This window comes from Scyliorhinus torazame, chromosome 15 (assembly GCF_047496885.1).
Source record: "Scyliorhinus torazame isolate Kashiwa2021f chromosome 15, sScyTor2.1, whole genome shotgun sequence".
In the NCBI taxonomy this organism is placed as follows: Eukaryota; Metazoa; Chordata; class Chondrichthyes; order Carcharhiniformes; family Scyliorhinidae; genus Scyliorhinus; species Scyliorhinus torazame.
The window spans coordinates 89,591,712-89,616,487 of record NC_092721.1 but is presented as its reverse complement, the minus strand read 5'-3'; the positions used below and the strand labels follow the sequence as shown (position 1 = coordinate 89,616,487).

At 50.4% G+C, this 24,776-nt stretch overlaps 1 protein-coding gene across 2 annotated transcripts in view; it reads left to right on the top strand.

Moving 5' to 3' along the window:
- Window positions 1-24,776, top strand: part of LOC140391675 (piwi-like protein 4) — a 171,096-nt gene that overhangs the window by 35,203 nt on the left and 111,117 nt on the right. For both annotated transcript variants that reach the window (XM_072476410.1, XM_072476409.1), the window contains exon 5: window positions 8,815-9,029. In XM_072476410.1, the coding sequence (XP_072332511.1) occupies window positions 8,815-9,029 (215 nt within the window). The remainder of the gene's footprint in view (window positions 1-8,814; window positions 9,030-24,776) is intronic.

The following is a 24,776-nucleotide window of genomic DNA, read 5'->3' as shown; positions in this document are numbered from 1 at the left end:
TCGTACATCTACTCTAAACCTTGCCCCTCGCACCTTAAACCTATGCCCCCTAGTAATTGACCCCTCTACCCTGGGGAAAAGCCTCTGACTATCCACTCTGTCTATGCCCCTCATAATTTTGTAGACCTCTATCAGGTCGCTCCTCAACCTCCGTCGTTCCTTATCCGCAAGTGGGTTATGGAGGGAGAGGGGGCGGCATGGAAGAGGATGGAGATGGCGTCCTGTAAAGGAACGAGCCTGGGGGCGCTGGTGACGGCACCACTGCCGCTCTCGCCGACAAAGTATACCACGAGCCCGGTGGTGGCCGCAACGCTAAGGATCTGGGGCCAGTGGAGACGGCACCGGGGTGCAATGGGAGCATCGGTGTGGTCCCCGATCAGGGGTAACCACTGGTTTGTCCCGGGGAAGATGGACGGGGGGTTCCAGAGCTGGCATTGGGCGGGGATTGGAAGAATGGGGGACCTGTTCATCGACGGGACGTTTGCGAGCCTAGGGGCACTGGAGGAGAAGTTCGAGTTACCCCCGGGAAATGCCTTTAGATATATGCAGGTGAGGGCTTTTGTGAGGCGACAGGTGAGGGAATTCCCGTTGCTCCCGGCACGAGAAGTTCAAGATAGGGTGATCTCGGGTGTATGGGTCGGGGAGGGCAAGGTGTCGGAAATACACCAGGAGTTGAAAGAAGAGGGGGAAGCGCTGGTAGAAGAGTTGAAGGGTAAATGGGAGGAGGAGCTGGGGGAGGAGATCGAGGAAGGTCTGTGGGCTGATGCCCTAGGTAGGGTTAATTCCTCCTCCTCGTGTGCCAGGCTCAGCCTGATACAATTTAAGGTGGTCCCCAGAGCGCACTTGACGGGTGCGAGGTTGAGTAGGTTCTTTGGGGTAGAGGACAGATGTGGAAGGTGCTCAGGGAGCCCGGCGAACCATGTCCATATGTTTTGGTCATGCCCGGCACTGGAGGGGTTCTGGAGAGGAGTGGCGGGAGCAATATCTCAGGTGGTGAAAGTCCGGGTCAAGCCAAGCTGGGGGCTAGCAATATTTGTAGTAGTGGATGAACCGGGAGTGCAGGAGGCGAAAGAGGCCGGCATTCTGGCCTTTGCGTCCCTAGTAGCCCGGCAAAGGATCTTGCTAATGTGGAAGGAGGCGAAGCCCCCCAGCCTGGAGGCCTGGATAAATGATATGGCTGGGGTCATAAAGTTGGAGAGGATAAAGTTCGCCTTGAGAGGGTCTGCGCAGGGGTTTTACAGGCGGTGGCAACCGTTCATAGACTATCTCGCGGAGCGTTAGAGGAAGGTCGGTCAGTAGCAGCAGCAACCTTGCGGGGGGGGGCCGTCCTGGGAGGGGGGGGGGGGGAGAGGGGGGACTGCCTGGGAGGGTGGATGAGCAAGAGATAACATGAAGGGTTAGGGAAACTGGCACGTATGGGTGAGGGCCAGTGTACAAAGCTGTGTAAATATATCATTTTGCCATGTATACATCTTGCTCTGCGCAATTTCTCGTTTTGTTTTGTTACGGGGGTGGTTATTGTTTGTAAGGGAGAAAAATTGTGTTAAAAAACTTTAATAAATATATATATTTTTAAAAACCTCCGTCGTTCCAGTGAGAACAAACCGAGTTTATTCAACCGCTCCTCATAGGACGGGGGGAGTGGGTGTAGAGGAATGTGCTGGTGATACAGGTGACTTTGTGGTTGGGTGCAGGAGAGGATGGAGGTGGTGGCCATTTTGGGTGGACCCGGAAAGAGAGAAGCTTGGAGGCCGGGAGAATTTTGAGTTAGGTGGGGATGGCAGACCTTAATAGAGGGGGGGGGGTTCAGAAACCTCCAGTAAAGTAGTGACATGGAACGTGCAGCAATTGAATGGTCCGGATAAACAGTTTCAGGTGTTCACGCATTTAAAAGGTTTAAAGGCAGATGTGGTCTTCTTCAGGAGATGCACTTGCGGGTGATGGACCAGACGTGGCTAAGAATGGGATGGATGGGGCAGACGTTCCTCTTGGGGTTTGACCCCTAGTCATGGGTAGTTGTGATCCTCTTTAGTAAAAGGGTGTTTTTTGTGGTGGCCTGTGAGGGGCAGGACCCGGGAGGAAGGTTCATTATAGTGAGTGGGGTCTTGGCAGGGGTGCCGGTTGTTATAGTGAGTGTCTATGCTCCCAATTGGGACAATGCAGACTGTGTTAAGAAGACATTGGCGTCCATCCTGGACTTGGATTCACATCAGTTGATAATGGGAGGGGGCGATCCCAGGATGGGTAGGTCGAGCCCCAAGTCAGTGGCCAGGTCGGATATGGCAAGGAGCTGGGGGTATTTATGGACCAGATTGGGAGGCTGGATCTGTGGAAGTTTAGGCATCTGGGAGAGAGGGAGTTTTCCTTCTTCTACCATGGACATCGGGCATACTCCTGAATAGACTTTGTGTTGGGGAAGTCAATACTCCCAGGAATTCTGGGGATGGAATACGCAGCCATAGTGATTTCGGACCACTTGCCACATTATCTGGACATGAGGTTTGAAACGGGATGAGCCCAGAGACCTGCATGAAGATTTCATTCAGCGCTCCTGGCTGACAAGAGGTTCTGCAAGAAGGTGCACTCGGTGATAAAGGACTATGTGGATTTCAACCAAAACAGGGAGGCCTCACCTTCCACGTTTTTGGAGGCTTTGAAGGCAGTGGTCCGTAGGAGGTTATATCCTACAAAGCCCATAGGGACAAAGAGGAGAGGGCAGAGAGGCAGAGGTTGGTGGACTGACAGTACTCGGTGGCCCTGACGAGGGAGTTGTTAGCAGAACGGAAAAAACTACAGGGGGTTTGACCTAATGATGACAGGGAAGGTGACGGGTCAGCTTCATCACTCAATGGGAGTGTTTTATGGGGTGAAGGCCAGCCGACTGCTAGCCCATTGAGGTAACCGGCAACCACATGGGAGATTGCACAGGTGAGCGATGGGGGAGGAGGGTTGGTGAATCTGGAGAAAATGAATGAGGCATTCAAGGCCTTCTATCGGGGGATGGATGGATCTGAGCCCCAGTGGAGGATGCAAGATGGGGCGTTTCTTAGATGGGTTGGTATTCCCGGTGGTGGAGAGAGGGAAGGGACAAATATTGGAGGCGCCTTTGGGATTGCAGGAGTAGGTTGGGTATTTGTAATCATAGAATTTACAGTGCAGAAGGAGGCCATTCAGTCCATTGAGTCTGCACCGGCCCTTGGAAAGAGCACCCCACCCAAGCCCACACCTCCACCCTATTCCCGTAACCCAGCAACCCCACCTAACCTTTTTGGGGGGGGCACTAAGGGCAATTTAGCGAGGCCCGTCCACCTAACTGCCACATCTTTGGACTGTGGGAGGAAACCGGAACACCCGGAGGAAACCCACGCAGACACGGGAGAACGTACAAACTCAGCACAGACAGTGACCCAAGCCGGGAATCGAACATAGGACCCTGGAGCTGTGAAGCAGTTGTGCTAACCACTGTGCTACCGTGCCGTCCCAATGCATTGTCAGGGAAGGCACCAGGGCCGGATGGCTAGCTGGTAGAATTTTATAAACAGTTTTCAGCAGCGTTGGCATCCTATCTTCTAGGGATGTCTAATGACTCGCTGGCGGAGGGCAGCTGCCGGCCACGCTTACAGAGGCATCAATCTCTTTTATCCCAAAGCAGGATAAGGATCCAGTGGATTGTGGGTCTTATAGGCCCATCTCCCTGTTAAATACTGATGTAAAGCTGTTGGCTAAGGTGCTGATGCAGTTGGAGGGGTGTGTGACAGAGGTGGTCTCTTAGGATCAGACTGGATTTGTTAATCAAGCAACATCAGGAGACTGCTGAATGTGGTAATGACTCCATCTAGGGATAAAGCGCTGGAAGTTATATCAAGGGACGCAGAGTAGGCTTTTGACTGGATAGCAAGGAGGTACCAGTTTGAAATCCTGGGGCGGTTTGGGTTTGGGCAAGCATCATTTCGTGAGTGCATTTGCTGTATGCCGCCCCTACGGCAAGCGTGAGGATGAACACTGGCTAAAAGCAAATTACTGCGGATGCTGGAATCTGAAACGAAAGAGAAAATGTTGGAAAATTCAGCAGGTCTGGCAGCATCTGTAGGGAGAGAAAAGATGCTGACAAAGAGTCATCGGACTCGAAACGTTAGCTCTTTTCTCTCCCTACAGATGCTGCCAGACCTGCTGAGATTTTCCATCATTTTCTCTTTCATGAGGATGAACACAATGAGTTTGGGATATTTTAGGCTGCATAGATGCATGAGACAGAGATGGCCGCTGTCCCTGCTGATGTTTGCGCTGGCTATTGAGCCTTTGTCAGCCTTTGTCTAATGCGTTCCGGGTGTCAAGAGAGTGGAAGGACACTGAAAGGCTAGGTAGAGACCATAAGGTGTCATTGTATGCAGATGGTCTGTTGTTATATGTTTCCACTCTGCTGGAGTGCATGGGGAAAATAATGGACCTATTAAGGAGGTTTGGCGTCTGTTCTGGGTAAGACTGAGGTATTCCCGATGAACGCCCGGGGTGGTGGGGGGAGTGCTGATTTGGGAGGTTTGCAATTTAAGCTGGCCAAAATAGGGTTTTGGTATCTCGCAATTCAGGTGGCCCATAACTGGGCCACGATGCATAAGTGGAATTTGGCCATTTTGGTAGAGGGGGTAAAAGAGGATTGAAGTGGTGGGATGTCCTGTCACCATCCTTGGTGGGGAGGGTGCAGACCGTAAAGATGAACATTCTCCCGAGATTTTAATTTGTTTTTCAGTCCCTTCTGATATTTCTTTCTAAGGCGATCCTTTGGAGGTGGATAAAATAATCTTGGCATTTGTAAGGGAAGGTAAGCCACCCAGGATCCGGACAGATTTTTTTGCAGAGGACGGCATGTTGGGGGGGGGGTTGCTGGTGCTCCCAAACCTGCTATAAAATATTGGGCTGCAACTGTGGAGAAGGTGAGACGGTGGTCGGTATAGGGGGGATCAGAATGTGTCAGGTGGAGGAGGTCGCCTGTGTGGGGGTATGCTTAAGAACCCTGGGATGGCCTCCTTTTGTTCTCCCTGGGTAGGTATACCAGCAGCCCGGTCATGGTGCCATCCCTCAAGATATGGAACCAGCTGAGGCGGCACTTTGGAGTAGGGGATATGTCGGTACTGGTCCCAATATGTGGGAATGATTGGTGCATGCCAGCAGGGATAGACTGGTGGTTCACTTGTAGCGAGGAGCTGGCATAGGGAAGGGGTAGAGTGGGCAAGAGATCTGTTTATGGAGGAGAGGTTCACGAGACTGAAGGAGTTGCATGGGAAGTTCCAGCTGCCGAGGGGGAGTGAATTTAGGTACATAAAGTGCAGGAGATCCCTTTGTTCCCTCAGCTTCCAAATAGTAATCTACTGGATAGGTTGTTAACTCAGGATGGGCTGGGGAAGGGAAGATTGCGGATATTTATGGGTGGCTGTTGGAAATGGAGAAGGTGCCAGTGGAGGAGATAGGATGATGCAGAGAGCCCATATGACTTGGGTTTGCATGAGTGGGTACTTTCCTGAGGTTGAGGACAAATGCGAGTGATGCACAAGGGGGCCTGCGAATCATGCTCATATGTTTTGGTCTTGTCCGAAATTAGGAGGATTCTGAGCATTGATTTTCAAGATCCTGTCAGATTATGGGGGTGAGGATGGCGCCATGCCCATTGGTAGCAATATTCTGTGTTTTGGAGCTGCTGGAGCTACAGGAGGGGAGGGGGACAGATGTTGAGGCCATCACCTCTCTGATTGCCCGCTGGCGAATCCTACTGGGATGGAGGTCAGCGGCATCGCCAAAGGTGTCGGCGTGGTTGGGGGAGTTCTTACAACTGGAGACCCTCACTGTTAGAGGGTCAGAAGAAGGAATTTATGTAAGATGGAGGCTCTTTCTGTGTCCATTCAAGTATTTGTTTGCTGCCAGCAGGTGGGTGGGGAGGTGTTGTGTCAGTTAATGGGGTGAAAAAGGGGAAAATGACAACCTAGCGACAGCAGTAGCCAGCATTTTAAAGGCATTATGACATGTAACTTTCTCAGTAACGGGATTAGCAGGCATCTTGACAGAATCAGGTTTAAATGGCACGATTAGTAGAAACAGCTTACTAGACGACTGAGAGGATCAGTGGGAGTATACACATGGTAATTTCTAGAGTCAAGGAATTAGAGATTGGCAGAAGCCAAATACACAGATTCGTCATTCTATAATTGCCAGCACCCTCAGATGCAGATAGTACTGTTTACATCGAACAACCTGAGAGACCAGTCTACAACTCCCAGGAGGCTAGTTCCGCAGCTAAGTCTTAGAGCCAAGGCCGTGTAGAAACCTTCGTAAAGGCAGTTTACATATCTTCACTGGACCAGGAACGACATTTCCCAAACTTGGATTATTAGCCCTGTATTGTGTGGTTACTATAAACTGGATTGGATTTATAGATTTACTTAATTTGGATGTAGTTTTGGGAAAGGGGAAGTCTTAAGGAGTTCAGGGATCAGAGATATATTTTGGAACAAGGGGTACGTTCTACAGAAACTGTGTGTGTATTTAGTGATCCATATATTTAAATGACAGAGTTTTGTATTCCTATTTGTGAATATTTGTCTTTTCCATAATTTAATAAATAATCTTTAATAATTGTATTATGACAACTTGGCTGGTTATTAGAACAAAGAACAAAAAACAAAGAAAAGTACAGCACAGGACAAGGCCCTTCGGTCCTCCAAGCCTGTGCCGACCATGCTGCCCGTCTAAACTAAAATCTTCTACACTTCCTGGGTCCGTATCCCTCTATTCCCATCCTATTCATATATTTGTCAAGATGCCCCTTAAATGTCACTATTGTCCCTGCTTCCACCACCTCCTCGGTCAGCGAGTTCCAGGCACCCACGACCCTCTGTGTAAAATACTTGCCTTGTACATCTCCTCTAAACCTTGCCCCTCGCATCTTAAACCTATGCCCCCTAGTAATATTCTTACTGGGTCACGTGACCCCTCACACCATTCCAAAGACAAAACTATACACCCCCACAACCTAGTGTTTCAAGTTGGGATCCCCTCGCAGGTACCACCAGCATGGTTTGTGACGCCCATGAATTTTACAAGGCAGCAATAATTCCAAAGCAGCATACAATACTCTAACCTGTTGGTATATGTTGGCAGCTTTTACTATTATTAGAAAATTGCAATATCAGATATCATAAAGGTGAGGTTGATCGGTTGGTTTACACAAAGATCCCTATTGACTGGGGGAAGAGAATGATAGGAATTTTCATGTAGATTTATCTCATTTGCTGCGTTTTGCCCTCTTTGAATAAATATCCAATGTGCCCAGGCTTTAGGAGATGAGAAGATGCTGAGGACAATGTCCTCCACACTCCATCCAACATGTTGCTGGAACCAAGGGTAAGATGTGGTCTGGATATCATTGAAGTATAATAGATGTATGCATTTATTTTGACTCTTACACATCAATATGGAATGGAAAAAATACTTCTTCTGTGAAGCACAACCCTGGTGTTCTACTTATGCCCCCTAGAGGTGATTAGAGTTCAGTTAGCTCATCAAAGTAATGGTAAGTTGTAGAGGAGACTGACCTCATGTAAACTGGGTTGAAGCTGATAAAGTCTACTTTATTTAATAGATTAATAATCTTGGCTAGATCTATTGTCTGGGACAGAAAGAGCCATGCGTAACCGTTGTGCCTTCGAGAGCTAGAAAATATTAAGGCTAATGTGTGGTCATTTGTAATTTCAGAGAAAACTAAGTAACTGCTGGTTCAGAAGTTCAAGATATCCATTAAAGTATTTGCAATAATTATTCTTTGAAGATATTGGGCTGTATTTTCCCTCCAAGGCCAGAAACAGATGTCAAGACTGTTTATGGATTCCAGATGCTCCGTAGGAGGAGACTTCATTGGGATTTTCAGTAGGGAGCCCACATTAAATGGCACAAAGGCAGCTGTTTGTCCAATTAAGGATGGAGAGAAGGCTCTCAAGGCTGTAGGATCAATCAGAGGCCTTCCAGCTTAAGTTGAGCAACAGGCTATAATGGAAGCTAAGTAAATGACAGGGCATTTCAACATGGATATGCCCACTCTTGAGCTTGGATTTTTGGCCTCACTGGGACCTGCCGTGGGGGATGAAGTGGGCCAGCCAAAAGCCCAATGACTTTCAGTGGGACAGGAAGATCATGACATGGGATGGAAAATCCCAGCCTCCGACCTTATCAAATCTTAGATAAAAGAATAGATTCAGCAGGCAGGTACCATTATGGGGGTGGGGATACTGGGGGTTGGTCTCAGGGGAAGCCCTTCAACAGGATGACCTGTGGTTGCTTCTACACTGAGGCCACAGAAAAGACCTCTGGGCCTGTCTGGAATCCTAACCCATCTGCACCAGATGCTGGCCTCCCGGAACCTAAACTGGACACCTGCTGGAGGCAGACTGGCAAATTCCTTTCAGTCTCCTTTAATTGGCCTCAATTAGGTTCTTAATGAGCCTGATCAACTATCCACTGCGTGCGGGCAGGAAACCCTGTCAACCCGATTCCATCTTTACAAAAATAACCCAGAGGTGGGATGGAGCTAGGGAACTGGCACAACAGCCAACGGGGCTAATCTTTCGTCCCGCTGCCTCCAGTACTGGCTGTGATTGATTCTGTGGAACCTGACTTTCTTTAGTAATTTGATTGACCATGTGCTCCATTGAATCAAAACCATTGCATACGTTTGTAGCATACAGGATGTAACCCACTGTGCGATATTTTCCAATGAAATGTGAAGTTTCTCCTGAATTTGCTGAATTGTTCAATATTGGATCTTTGTAGGTTCCAGCGGGATGCCAGTGAAGATCGTCACAAATCTTTTTGCCTTCAGATCACCCCCAAAATGGTGCCTAAACCAGTACCAAGTGACCTTCATGCCTGACATTGAATCAAAACGTTTACGGATGGCACTGCTGTTCAGCCACAGTGACCTGTTAGGTAGAGTCAGGGCATTTGATGGAGCTATGCTGTTCCTTCCAAATAAACTGCAAAACCAAGTAAGAAGTTTATTTTTGATCCTGCTCACTAATGCTAATCTTTTAACATTGAGAAAACGTTAAGGGTGAGAATGAATGTAGAAAAGCAATACGAAAACTAGACCAGTTTTAGCACCTCTCAATCAGTGATAGCATGACAGATCCCCGTGTGATCAGCAAGGATTTGAAGATCACATGGACCATACAGCTGCTACTAACAATTTAGACAATCGAGCTGTGTTTTGTTTTGAGAATGAGCTATTTAAAAATAGGTCAGAATTTTAATCAACGTCATTGAGGCTCACTCTAAGTTACATTTGAAAGGTGTATAGGTGCATGATTGTGTTAGCTCAAGGATATTGATTGGCTTCAGAATAATGATTAACTGAAAAAGAATATGATGTTATTGTTACTATGGTTACTTCTTGTCAAATATATCAGTTTTAGAGTGGAGCTGTGCAATCAGTACTTCCTTTTAAAAAGTAGCCTGAGTTACTTGAAAAATTAAACCATTTATTTGGGTCAGTGGCTGTGCCAGGTTAATTTCTGTGCTGATCACATTAGCACTCATCTGTACGAATGTATTTTACTTGCATTTACCCTTCAGGAAATTGGCAGGCTACCAATTGGCATAGGTGAAAGAATATCACTTGCATGCCGTTGTCAAAGCTGATTTTAAATAATTTGCAGTTCTAGATGTTCCTGACCAAATTTACCATTGCAACCAGCATCAAACTTTATCCTTGCCAGATCTGGGCTGGATTCTCAGGTCCCCCAGCTGCCTGTTTCTCAGTTGCGAGCCGCTCGCTGGCGTCGGGATTCTCGACTCCCACCACTTGTCAATGAGATTTCCCATTGAAGCCACCCCATGATGCTGGGAAACCCGTGGGCGGGGGTGCGCTGCGAGCGGGAAAAGTGAATCCCAACAACTGGAGAATTCCGGCCCTGATTTATCAATTGCCCTTAAGATTTCCGTAAAACAGAATGTAGGAAAAATACATTCTGCTAAATTAAAGAACAAATTAAACACTATTAATACTTTAAGGATGAATAAAGACATAAGGTGTTGCTCTCTTTGGTTGGCTCTGGATATGGCGGTCAATATGGTCACCTTCCTTAATTCTAATTACGTTTGCTCTAGAGTCGCCAGGTATCTTTCGATACCGCCACAAGGTTCAAAACCGAATACTGATCAAAGACTTGATACACCAGTTAGTTAGTTCAAAGTCAATGCTTATTTATTTACACACACAATTGAATATCCTCATGCACGAAACTCTACAGACTAAACTATCACTACTGCTAAAGCCTGTACTTAGCTTCGGACGCCCACTCAGTCAGAGGAACAATGGCCGTTGTTCGGTTCTGAGGCTGCTGGGGTCGAACTGGTAAAGGGGAACAGCTAAGGTCGTCTGTCTGGTAGCGAGCGTTGACCTTGGACTGACTTGCTTCTGGTGCAGCTGGTGGACAGGTCTCTCCTCGGTGAGAGCCGGGTCCAGGAGAACGATTTTCTCTTGGGGGCTCCTTCTTATACCCAAAGGGGCTTCGCGCTCTTTTGGGCGGGCCTTGAACTTGGCCCCAATCAATTGGGCCGTTTCTTGATCATTCATATTGATCTCATCCAATAAAGGGATGGGTGCCCTGATGGCTGGGCGTGTCCTAGGTGGCCGTTGGCCTGCTTTGTTTTCGGTCTCCTCTGGCGCCGAGGTGTCTGCCTTAGTATCGGTTACTCAAATGTTACTCTTTTGTTCCCGGAGATGGGCCATTAGTATGCTAATGGGCCTACAGTTTTGGTCTTGTCTGGGAGCTGCGGCTCCAATATACAGACAAGCTCTGAACCTGCTTGTTTTCTCAGCATTGTCCATTTTCCCTGCAATCTTTGCAAAGTGTCCATTTTGTAATCGGGAAGTGGCCATCTCAGATGGCTACAAAGATACCAATTGAGGGTTAAGAAAGAGTACATAAACAGTAAAAAAATGCATGATAGACAGAATGCGAAGAAATTAAGAGAGAAGTCAAAAAACTTAAGAAGACAAGGAAGACTATGAAATTAAATTATCAAGAAACTTAAAAAGGCAAAATATTTTACAGGCACATCAATTAAAACAAAGGGAAGACTAGGATGGGAATAGGATCATTAAGGGATAGACAGGTTTGTACCACAGTTAATGATAGAGAGATGGCAAAAATAGGAAAAAATTAATTTAATTCAGTATTTATCGGAGAGATGGAACATGTAGTTGTGACATTGAATGATGAGAGTCATGAGAAAAGTGCATTTAAAATTGAAAAGGAAATGTATTGAATAGACTCAATGAAACTCAAAGAGGATAGCCCCTAATCTACCCCAGCTGCCCTCCTCCGCCACTTCCAGATGGATTCTGTCGATGCATTTTAAAATAATCTATAATTGAAAACTAGGTAAGTTGCTAAACTTTGGCTAGGTTACTGTTATCATATTAAAAGGATATAGAGGCACTGAAGAGGGTGCAGAGAGGATTTGCAAGGATAATACCAGGAATGAGTGAGTATAGATACCAGGAAAGGATTGACAGGCTGGCTCTCTTTTCTCTCGATAAAAGGAGGGCTAAAGGGTGACCTAGCTGTCTTTAAAACTATGAAAGGTTTGGTACAGGGGTACAGAGAGAATGTTTTCACTTGTGAAGAAGAGCATAACTGGAGGCCATCAATATAAGTCAATCACCAAGAAATCCAATAGCTGGATTTTAAAGCAGACCAAGGCAGGCCAGCAGCGTGGGTTCAATTCCCGTACCAGCCTCCCCAAACAGGCGCCAGAATGTGGCGGCTAGGGGCTTTTCACAGTACCTTCATTTGAAGCCTACTTGTGACAATAAGCGATTTTCATTTCATTTGAATAGGAAATTCACAAGAAACCCCTTGACCCAAAGAGTGGTGAGAATGTGGAACTCATCAGCACACAGGGAGCGAGATTCAGTTACCTCTTTGCGCTCAATGTGGATCCGTGCGCAACGGGTGAATTGTGCGCATGCCCCAAGTCACCCGACTCGCTCCGCCCAGCGTGATTTGAATCTCACCCTAGCTGGGCGAGATACAGATCTGAATATGTAAATGAGCACAATTTCTCATTTAAATACCTAGACTCCGATTCACCTGGCACCCTGGTCTCACCAACTGCGCCTGAGGGACCTCGCCAGGGCGCACTTTAGTACTGGTCCACAAAAACATGGACCTGTCATAATGACAAATGAGAGGGTCACCCAGGCCATTGAAGAACCCCAAGTGGTCTGGGACAGGGCAGGGTGATATCCTGGCACCCCCTCTGGCCTGGACACCATGGCACTGTCAGCCTGGCACCATGGCTCGGTGCCAGGGTGCCCAGGTGGCACTGCCAAGTGTGACAGGCACAACCAGGGTGCCAGGCTGGCAGTGCCAAGGTTCCCAGGTCCCAGACTGGCACTGCCAGGAGTCGGGCCCAGGGGGGGCTTTGACAGGTATAAGTTGTTGAGGGGAGTTCCCAGGGCCCTCCCCAGGGTAGGCAAGAGAGGGGGTGGTCACAACCTGGAGGGGGGCCTGAAAGGGAAGAGGGAGATGATCAGGGTTGGCGGACAAAATGGCACCTCTATCTGCGAGGAACAATCATATGAAGGAGAAGGGAGTAGAGGTTTACAATGATAGATGGGAGGATGTTGAAGTGGAGCAAAAATACATGACTTTTCCGACGAAGTGAGTTGTTTTTGTGCCATTTATTCTATGGAGTGTTGTAAAGCCTTTTTAAAATTCATTTACGGGATGTGGACATCATTGGTTAAGTCAGCGTTTATTTCCCATCCCTAGCTGCCCTTCAGAAGGTGGTGGTGAGTTGCCTTCTTGAACCACTGCAGTTCCGGTGGTGTAGGTACACTCACAGTGCTGTTAGGGAGGTCCAGCATTTTGTCACAGTGACAGTGAAGGAACGCCAATATATTTCCAAGTCAAGGTGGTGAGTGACTTGGAGGGGAACTTCGAGGTTGTGGGGTTCCCAGGTACCTGCTGCTCTTGTCCTTCTAGATGGTGGTGGTCGTGGGTTTGGTGTTGTATAAGGAACCTTGGTGAGTTACTGCAGTGCATCTTGTCGATGGTACACACGGCTGTCACTGTTTGTCAGCGGTGGAGGGTTTGAATTTTTGTAGAAAAGGGAGCAATCAAGTGGGCTGCTTTGTCCTGGATGGTGTCGAGCATCTTGAGTGTTGTTGGAGCTGCACTCATCCAGGCAAGTGGAGAGTATTCCAACACACTTGTGCCTTGTAGATGGTGGACAGGCTTTGAGGGGTCAGGAGGTCAGTTACTTGCTGTAGCCTTTGATCTGCTCTGGTAGCCACAGTATTAATATGGCTAGTCCAGTTCAGTTTCAGATCAAGGGTAACTCCAGGAACCAAAGAGAAAATGCTGGAAAATCTCAGCAGGTCTGGCAGCATCTGTAGGGAGAGAAAAGAGCTAATGTTTCGAGTCCAGATGACCCTTTGTCAAAGCCCCAGGATATTGATTGTAAGGGATTCAGCGATGTTAATGCCATTGAATTTCAAGGGGCAATGGTTAGATCCTCTCTTGTAGGAGATGGTCATTGTCTGTTACTTCTGTGGCTCGAATATAACTTGCCACTTGTCAGCCCAAGCTTGGATAATGTCCAGGTCTTGCTGCATTTGGACATGGACTGCTTCATTATCTGTGGAGTCATGAATGGTGCTGAGCATTGTGCAGACATTCGCAAACATCCACACTTCTGACCTTATGATGGAAGGGAGATCATTGATGAAGCAGTTGCAGATGGTTGGGCTTAGGACACTACCCTGAGGAACTCCTGCAGTGATGTTCTGGAGCTGAGATGATTGACCTCCAACCCCACAACCATCTTCCTTTGTGCCAGGTATGACTCTAACCAGTGGGGAGTTTTCCTTCTTGTTATAACCTGCCTACTTACGATTGGCTGGGGACTAATGACTATCCCACAATCCTGTGGGAGTATGAACTTCCCCAATGAGGGGGGCGGAGAAACTCCTAGTATAAATAAGCTGGCCAGTTCAGGAACCAGCAGGAAGGAGAAGGTAGCAAGGGAAGTTACTACTACTGTTTTGTATATATTGTTAGAGTAAATAAATGTTATTACTTTGTATCCTTAAAACTCGTGCTGGATTCTTCGTGGCCCTTACAAAACTGGCGACGAAGGTAAAAGTGAATAGCTGTCTACACTGCTGAAGCCACCTCCCTGGATTTTTGTTGGATACTGGTTGGAAGTTGTTTTCTATTATACCATGCCTCTGTACGGACGTTTGGATGTTTTTGATGCTGCGCTGGAAAGCTGGAACCAGTACACACAACGGATGCGTTACTATTTCCGGCAAACAATATCACTGAAAACGAGCGCCAGGTGGTCATATTGCTCACCGCCTGCGGCCCGCATACGTTTGGGGTGATTAGGAGCCTTACGTACCCAGCTGCGCCGGACACCAAAACGTTTGACGAACTTGTGAATATAGTGGGGCAACACTTTAACCCAACCCCGTCCACGATAGTCCAGCGTTACCGGTTTAATACCGCTGAGAGGACCCCTGGAGAATCCCTTGCCGATTTTTTATCCAGGCTACGCGGGATTGCGGAATACTGTGACTATGGTGAGACCTTGTCAGAAATGTTACGCGACCGTTTGGTTTGCGGTATTAACAATGCCCAGAGAAAGTTGTTAGCGGAGCCAACATTGACTTTTCAACAGGCAATACAAATAGTCTTGTCCCGAGAGAGCGCAGAGCGAGGAGTACAGGAGCTACAGGGAATGGAAGTGCATGCCTTGGGGCGCAACCCTTTCCGCCCAAAAATGTCCCCCCGCACTCCTGCGGTACCTTGGGCGAGGCAACGTCCGGACCGACGCCAGTGGCCATCGGACACTCCTCCCCGAAGGGAGCCTTCTCCAGAGCCAATGGATGAGGAGCCATGTCCGTGTCAGACTTGTAGGCGCCGACCCCTTCGCGGACGCCGGTCCTGGGGACGCCAGAGGCGCCGTCGTTCCAACCGAAACTGGGACCAGCCCAGGGGCCGTAACTGGGACCAGCCCAGAGGCCGTACCTTCCATGTGGATGAACCTGCGGCGACCACTCCTGAGGACGTGGAGACGGGGGACGACTGCCTGCAGCTGCATTGTGTGGCAGCTCCCCGTGTGGCCCCCATTAAGGTGACAGTACGGGTCAATGGCCACCCGCTGGAGATGGAGTTGGATACTGGCGCAGCGGTCTCCGTGATCGCCCAGAGGACATTTGACCGCATCAAGCAGGGTATACAGACCCTTACATTAACTGACACACAGGCCAGGTTGGCCACCTACACGGGGGAACCACTGGACATTGCAGGAACTACAATAACCCCTGTTGTCTATGGACGCCAGGAGGGGCGTTTCCCACTTATCGTAGTGCGTGGCCATGGGCCCAGCCTGTTGGGTCGGGACTGGTTGTGCCATTTGCGGTTGCAATGGCAGCACATCCTCCAAACAGTTTCTGGAGGGTTGACTGAGGTGCTAGGACGATACCCAGAGGTATTCCAGCCTGGTTTGGGGAAAATAAAAGGGGCCGTAGCCCGTATCCAAGTTGAACCAGGAGCCATGCCGCGCTATTTCCGGGCGTGCCCAGTGCCTTACGCCTTGCTCGAGAAGGTAGAAGGGGAGCTCACTCGTTTGGAGAGTTTGGGTATTATCAGGCCCGTCCGTTTTGCTGACTGGGCAGCACCAATTGTACCAGTAATGAAGCCAGATGCCACAGTTCGCTTGTGTGGCGACTATAAACTTACAGTGAATACAGTTTCCCGACTCGACCGATATCCAATGCCTCGCATAGAGGATCTCTACGCGAAACTTGCAGGTGGACTCTCATTCACAAAATTAGATATGAGTCACGCTTACCTGCAGTTGGAGCTGGACCCTGCCTCCCGACCATATGTAACAATTAACACACACCGGGGCCTGTATGAATATACACGGTTGCCCTTTGGAGTATCCTCTGCCTGCGCAATTTTTCAACGTGTTATGGAGGGCATTTTGAGAGGTTTACCACGTGTGGCTGTCTACCTAGATGACGTGTTGATTACAGGGACGTCGGAGCAAGAGCATTTGGAAAATCTGGAGGCTGTCCTTAGACGCCTTTCGGAGGCTGGAGTCCGTTTACGTCGCACAAAGTGCGTATTTCAGGCACAAGAAGTAGTCTACCTAGGTTATCGGGTGGACCGCGAGGGTCTGCACCACGTCGCAGAGAAGGTGCGTGCAATTCAACATGCCCCCACCCCGACTGACACTTCGCATCTTCGTTCTTTTCTCGGTCTCGTAAACTATTAAGGGAAGTTCCTCCCCAATCTGGCAACTACGCTGGCCCCCTTACACCTGCTGCTAAAGAAAAATCACACCTGGGTTTGGGGTCAGCCGCAAGAAACCGCTTTCCGGCGGGTAAAGCAACAATTGTCGTCGTCTGGGTTACTAACCCACTATGATCCGGGAAAGCCTTTGCTCGTCACATGTGATGCATCCCCGTATGGTATTGGGGCCGTCCTGTCCCACAAGATGGCGAACGGGGCCGAGCGACCGATAGCTTTCGCCTCCCGCACATTGACTGCTGTGGAGAAAATGTACGCGCAGATCGAGAAGGAGGGCCTGGCAGTGGTTTTCGCGGTGAAACGCTTCCACCAGTATGTGTACGGCCGCCATTTCACTATCGTGACTGATCATAAGCCCCTGCTGGGACTCTTCAGAGAGGATAAGCCAATACCGCCCATTGCTTCTGCACGGATCCAGCGCTGGGCTTTGTTGCTTGCTGCATATGAGTATTCTCTGGAGCACAAACCAGGTACGCAGATAGCAAATGCCGACGCACTGAGCCGATTGCCTTTATCGACCGGCCCCATGTCGACCCCCACGACCGGTGAGGTGGTTGCAACCCTAAATTTTATGGACACCTTGCCTGTCACGGCATCACAGATCCGTGAGTGGACCCAGACGGAGCCAGTCCTGTCAAAGGTTCGGCACATAGTCCTGTATGGTGGGCAGCATAGACAGCTCCCAGGCGAGTTTAGGGCATTTTCCTCCAAGCTGTCAGAGTTCAGCGTGGAAGCCGGCATCCTCTTGTGGGGGACGCGTGTGATTGTCCCGGAAAAAGGCCAGGAGCTGATATTATCAGACTTGCACAATGGGCATCCGGGCGTGACCAAAATGAAAATGTTGGCCCGGAGTTATGTCTGGTGGCCAGGCCTCGACACCGACATTGAGAAGGTGGCCCAAAACTGCTCCATTTGCCAGGAGCATCAGAAGCTTCCGCCGGCCGTGCCCCTACATCACTGGGAATGGCCAGGGCGGCCTTGGGCACGCTTGCAGGCAGATTTCGCAGGCCCTTTTCAGGGATCCATGTTCCTTCTACTAATTGACGCCCAGTCCAAATGGCTGGAGGTGCATAAGATGCAGGGGACAACGTCCTGCGCAACAATTGAAAAGATGCGTTTATCGTTTAGTACGCATGGCCTCCCCGAGGTGCTGGTCACGGATAATGGCACTCCATTCACGAGTGAGGAGTTTGCTAGGTTTACAAAGATGAACGGCATCCGCCATATCCGCACTGCCCCTTACCACCCGGCTTCAAATGGGTTAGCAGAGCGTGCAGTGCAGACATTCAAAAGAGGCCTAAAGAAGCAGTCTTCCGGATCAATGGACACGAGACTGGCTCGCTTTTTGTTTACGTACAGGACCACCCCCCATGCAGTGACTGGGGTAGCTCCCGCAGAACTCCTAATGGGCCGGAGACTCCGCACCCGCCTTAGTATGGTTTTCCCGGACATTGGCGCAAAAGTACGCCGCACACAAGAACGGCAGGGACAGGGATTGTCTCGGCATCGTCCGATTCGGCAGTTTGCGCCCGGTGACCCAGTATTCGTGCGGAATTTTGCTGGTGGTGCCCAATGGGTTCCTGGTGTAATCTTTCGCCAAACGGGCCCTATATCGTACCAAGTGCAAGCCCAGGGTCGTCTCCAGCGAAAACATGTAGACCACGTCCGGTCCAGAAGATCATCCCCTCAAAAGATTCCCCGCCCCCGGAGCTCATTTCAACAGCCGCAAAGACCAGAGACAAGGGAAGGTAGTCCTCAAAATCTTCCATTGGTGCCTCACTCGAAGCCTGCGCAGGTCATTACGGGACCAAATGGAGATAGAGACGCTGACATGACGGAGGCAGCAGACTCTGACTCCAAGATGGAGACACAGGATGCATCAGAGGGGGAATCCTCGGGTCCACGGGCCGTGGATGTACAACCGCGCCGTTCATCATGGAAGCGCCGGTCTCCGTCCCGTTACACGCCACCTGATCCAGCGCCACGTGCAAATGGCGTCCGGCCTGCGGCCAAACGAGTCCGACGCCTTCCTTCGCCAGGGTCTTCGGTGGATTCCTTGGACTTTGGGGGGGAGGGATGTTATAACCTGCCTACTTACGATTGGCTGGGGACTAATGACTATCCCACAATCCTGTGGGAGTATGAACTTCCCCAATGAGGGGGGCGGAGAAACTCCTAGTATAAATAAGCTGGCCAGTTCAGGAACCAGCAGGAAGGAGAAGGTAGCAAAGGAAGTTACTACTACTGTTATGTATATATTGTTAGAGTAAATAAATGTTATTACTTTGTATCCTTAAAACTCGTGCTGGATTCTTCGTGGCCCTTACAAAACTTCTGATTCCATTGACTCCAGTTTAGTTATGGCTCCTTGATACTCGGCCAAATGCTGCCTTGATGTCAAGGGCAGTCACTTTCACCTCACCTCTGGCATTCAGCACTTTTGTCCATGTTTCAAATAGGCTGTAATGAGGTCATGAGCTGAGTGACCCTGGCAGAACTCAAACTGAGTGTCCGTGAGCAGGTTATTGCTGAGTAAGTGCCGCTTGATCGCACTGTTGATGACTTCTTGCATCACTTTGTTGATGATGGAGAGTAGACTAATCGGGTGGTAATTGGCTGGGTTGAAGTTGTCCTGTTCTTGTGTACAGGACACACCTGGCAATTTTCCACATTGTCGGTGTTGGAGCTATTCTGGAACAGCTTGGCTAGGGGCCTGGCAGGTTCTGGAGCACAAGTCTTCAGTACTATTGCCAGAATATTGTCAGAGCCCATAGCCTTTGCAGTACCCAATGCCTTCAGCCATTTCTCGATATCACGTGGAGGGAATGGTATTGGCTGAAGGCTGACGTCTGTGATGCTGGGGACCTCAGGAGGAGACTGAGATGGATCATCCACTCGGTACTTCTGGCTGAAGATTTCGCACAGATATGCTGGGCTCCTCCATCATTGAGGATGGAGATATTTGTGGAGCCTCCTCCACCAGTGAGTTGTTTAAATGTTCACCACCATTCACGGCTGGATATGGCAGGACTGCGGAGCTTAGATCTGATGCGTTCATTGTGAAATCACTTAGCTCTGTCTATTACCTGCTGCTTATGCTGCCTGGCACACAAGTAGTCCTGTGTTGTAACTTCACCAGGCTGATATCTCATTTTTAAGTATACCCGATGTTGCTCCTGCACTCTTCAATGAACCAGGGTTGATCCCTGAGCTTGGTGGTAATGGTAGAGTGGGGTATATGGACATTGAAGTCCCCTGTCCAGAGTATATTCTGAGCTCTTGCCATCCTCAGTGCTTCCTCCAAATAGTGTTCAACATGGAGGAGTACTGATTCATCAGCTGCTGGTGGATGGTACGCGGTAATGGTGATAGTGGTGTCTGGGACGTTATCTGTAAGGTATGATTCTATGTGTATGACTATGTCAGGCTGTTGCTTGACTAGTCTGTGAGACAACTCTCCCAACTTTAAACCCCCAGACGTCAGATAGGTTTGCAGTTGTCCCTCAGATGCTGTGTTTTTGGAGCGGTTGTAGGCCAGTCAAGGCCCAAGATCGCAGATTTCCTTCCTTAAAGGAAATTAGTGAACCAGGCGGGTTTTTACAACAATGGTTTCGTTGGGCGAGATGGTCGGAGAATCGCCGGGTGCTGGCGTGAATCCTGCCCCTGCTGGTTGCCGAAGTCTCCGGCACCGGATATTCGGCGGGGGCGGGAATCGTGGCACGCCGGTTGGCGGGCCCCCCCACTCGATTCTCCGGCCCGGATGGGCCGAAGTCCCGCCGCTAAAATGCCTGTCCCGCCGGCGTAAATTAAACCACCTACCTTACCAGCGGGACAAGGCGGCGCGAGCGGGCTCCGGTGTCCTGGGGGGGGGGGCGCGGGGTGATCTGGCCCCAGGGGGTGCCCCCACGGTGGCCTGGCCCGTGATCGGGGCCCACCGATCCGCGGGCGGGCTTGTGCCGTGGGGGCACTCTTTCCCTTCCGCCTCCGCCACGGTCTCCACCATGGCGGAGGCAGAAGAGACTCCCTCCAATGTGCATGCGCGGGAATGCCGTCAGCTGACGCTCCCGCGCATGCGCCGCCCGGAGATGTCATTTCCGCGCCAGCTGGCGGGGCACCAAAGGCCTTTTCCGCCAGCTGGCGGGGCGGAAATTCGTCCGGCGCTGACCTAGCCCCTCAATGTTGGGGCTCGGCCCCCAAAAATGCGGAGCATTCCGCAACTTTGGGGCGGCGCGATGCCCGCCTGATTTGCGCCGTTTTGGGCGCCAGTCGGCGGACATCGTGCCGTTTCCGGAGAATTTCGCCCATGGTCATCATTATATTTTATTGCATTTAAATTTCACCACGGATTCGAATCCAGGTCCCCAGATCATTATCCTGGGTCTCTGGATGACTAGTCCAGCGACAATGCCACTATGCCTACACCTCCCCTGATGTTATTTCTGTAAAAGCATCTGTGCCATTACATTCTTGCTGCCCTCTTATCTCTTCAATGCCTCTCATTCTTGTTTAATTTTCCCTCTCCCATCTTCTTGCTCACCGCTAATTAATAAAAATTCTCTTTCGACTTCCGGGTGCGGCTATGCAGAGCTAGGTCGCATATTCGCCAGCTCCTGCTTGGAACGGACTTTTGGGCTCGTTACAGGGCCCCCACGGCATTTGTTTGACATTTCCCGGTGTGGGAACAAGGCTGCAATATTCCCCCGACAGTGTCCCCCAGGAAGGGTATGTCTCTGGGTTGCCAGACACGGCAGAAACAGTAAAAGATTTGGCTGCAACTGCAGGATAAACAGGGCCTCTTCCAGCATGCAGGCGGGGGAAGGGCAAGCTTAAAGCTGCAAGCTGACCTGAGGGCCTGTATCAAAGGTGAATTCTAGCAGCAGAGGGAACAACTGTGAAAAGACCTCATCAAGGCCACTGAAGGGACTTCCGGTTGCGGTGATGCCTAGCTAGCCGCACGCTTCGGCGGCTCCAGCTCCGACGGACCTTCGGGCTCCTTTAAGAGCCCCAACGGGGAATTTTTCGACGACGCAACCCGGTGTGGGGTGTGTGAGAAGGGAGTCCCCCCCAAACGAAGGAGGAAAAAACCGGCGGCGGCGGCTGCAGCGCGAGGAATCGTCGACCAAAGGGTCAGAAAGAGAGAAGTACAAGATGGCGGCGGAGAAAGCGCAGGCGACATGGGGGCCTGAGCAGGATGAAATTGTGAGACGGTGCATGGAGCTGCTGAAGAGGAAGGTGCTGACCCCGTTGCTACAGGCAATTGAGGGGCTCAAGGAGACATTAAAGACCCAGGAGACAGAGCTCCGCGTGGTGGAGCAGAAGGTGACAGATATTGAGGACGAGATCCTGGGCCTGGCGGTTAAGACACAGACGCACGAGGCACTTCATAAAAAGTGTACTGAAAGGATCGAAGCCCTAGAAAATGGAGCGCGAAGGAAGAACCTTCGGATACTGGGTCTCCCTGAGGGTGTGGAAGGAGTGGACTGTGGAGCGTACGCAAGTACGATGCTGAGCTCACTGATGGGTGCTGAGGCCCCTACGGGCCCCTTGGAGGTGGAGTGGGCAAATCGGATTCCGGCGAGAAGACCAAAAGCGGGAGAACCACCCAGGGCGATAATCGTGTGATTTTACCGCCTTAAGGATAGAGAAGAGGTCCTGAGATGGGCTAAAAAGGTGCGGAGTAGCAGATGGGAGAATGCAGTGGTACGGGTATACCAGGATTGGAGTGCGGAGGTGGCGAGAAGGAGGGCGAGCTTCAACCGAGCCAAAGAGGTGTTGCATAAAAGGAAGGTGAAGTTCGGGATGCTGCAGCCGGCAAGACTATGGGTCACGTATCAGGAGAGACACCATTATTTCGAGACGGCGGAGGAAGCATGGACCTTCATCAAAGAAGAGAAATTGGATCGGAACTGAGGGACTGATGCTGCAGGAAATGTTATTGTTAATGTTATGGTTGAAGTTAATTGAGAAGTAAATTGGGAAGGGGGGAGACATTGGGGAAATGTGGGCGCCGGTGAGGGGGGAAAGACGGGACATAGTTGGAGAATGGGGAAGGGGAGGGGGAGGGGAAAGGGAGCTGCGCCATAAGAGGCGGGTCAGGTAAAGGGATGTTCCCGCGCCAGAAAGAATAAGGCGGGAAGACAGGCGCAAGGCGGATGGGAGTTCCCCACACGGGGGGGGTCGAGGAGTGAGCAGGAGTAGCCGGGGTCAGTTGAAGTCAGCTGACTTACGGAAGTAATATGGGGGGAGCAATCATGCTAGAAAGAGATCTAGCGGGGAGGGGGGGAGGGAGGGGGAGGGGGGGACAACTGGGTTGCTGCTGCGGAAATCCAAAAGGAAATGGCTAAAGAGTGGGTGGGCGGGGATGGTGTGCGACGCTGGGGGCGGGAGCGCGGAGGCGGGATATGGGACTGGCCTAGAGAAGGTAATGGCTAGTCGACACGGGAGGGGGGGGCAGGTAGCCCCCTAGTGAGGCTGATCACGTGGAACGTGAGAGGCCTGAACGGACGATAAAAAGGGCCCGAGTGCTCGCGCATTTGAAAGGACTAAGGGCAGACGTGGTTATGCTCCAAGAGACGCACCTAAAGGTGGCGGACCAAGTTAGGCCAAGGAAAGGATGGGTGGGACAGGTGTTCCACTCAGGACTGGACGCAAAGAATAGAGGGGTGGCCATTTTGGTGGGGAAACGGGTAGCATTTGAAGCAAAGAACATCGTAGCAGATAGCGGAGGTAGATATGTAATGGTGAGTGGCAGGCTGGAGGGAATGGAGGTCGTGTTGGTTAATGTGTATGCCCCAAACTGGGACGATGCGGGATTTATGAGACGGATGCTGGGGCGTATACCGGACCTGGAGGTAGGAAACTTGATTTTAGGAGGGGACTTTAATACGGTGCTGGACCCGGGGCTAGATAGATCCAGCTCAAGGACCGGAAGAAGGCCGGCAGCGGCCAAGGTACTTAAGGGGTTTATGGACCAAATAGGGGGAGTGGATCCATGGCGATTTCTTAGACCTAGGGCTAGGGAGTTTTCCTTCTTCTCCCATGTCCATAAAGTGTACTCCCGGATAGATTTTTTTGTTTTGGGAAGGTCGTTGATCTCTAGGGTGGAAGAAGCTGAGTACTCAGCCATAGCGGCTTCGGATCATGCCCCACATTGGGTGGACCTGGAATTAGGAGAGGAAAGGGAGCAGAGAACACTCTGGCGATTAGATGTGGGTCTGATGGCGGATGAGGGAGTGTGTGCAAGAGTGCGGGGGTGTATTGAGAGATACCTGGAGGTCAATGACGACGGCGAGGTCCCTGTGGGAGTGGTATGGGAAGCACTAAAAGCGGTGGTCAGAGGAGAGCTGATCTCCATTGGGGCCCACAAAAGGAAAACAGAGGCCAAGGAAAGGGAAAGATTACTGGGGGAGATTTTAAGGGTGGATAGGGAATTTGCAGAGACCCCGGAGGAGGAATTGTACAGGGAGAGGGGACGACTCCAGACGGAATTTGACCTTCGAACCACCAGAAAGGCGGAGGTACTGTGGAGGAAGGCACAGGGGAGGAGGTATGAATATGGGGAAAAGGCTAGTCGCCTGTTGGCTCATCAATTGCGAAAGAGGGCAGCAGCGAGGGAGATAGGAGGAATTAGAGACGAAAGGGGAGACACGGTGCGAAGGGCAGGAAAGATAAATGAGGTGTTCAAGACCTTCTATGAGGAACTGTATAGGTCTCAACCCCCAGAGGGAGAGGAGGGGATGCGGCAGTTCCTGGACCAATTGAGGTTCCCGAAAGTGGAGGAGTGGGGGGTGGTAGGCCTGGGGGCACCGATTGGGGTGGACGAGGTTATTAAGGGACTGGGAAGCATGCAAGCAGGGAAGGCCCCAGGACCAGACGGGTTCCCGGTGGAGTATTACAGAAAATATGTGGACTTGTTGGCCCCGTTGATGGTGAGGACGTTCAATGAGGCCAGGAAAGGGGGGACTCTACCCCCGACGATGTCGGAGGCGACGATATCGTTAATTTTGAAGAGGGATAAAGATCCGTTGCAGTGCGGGTCCTATAGACCCATTTCATTATTGAACGTGGACGCCAAATTGTTGGCAAAGGTACTGGCATCGAGGATAGAGGACTGTGTCCCGGGGGTGGTGCACGAAGACCAGACAGGGTTCGTAAAAGGGAGACAACTGAATGTTAACGTGCGACGACTATTAGGAGTGATAATGATGCCCCCAGTGGAGGGGGAGGCAGAGATAGTGGCGGCAATGGATGCAGAGGAGGCATTTGATAGGGTGGAGTGGGAGTATTTATGGGAAGTGTTAAGGAGGTTTGGGTTTGGGAACGGGTTTATTAGCTGGGTTAGACTTCTTTATTGGGCTCCAACGGCAAGCGTAGTTACAGGTCGACATAGATCGGAGTATT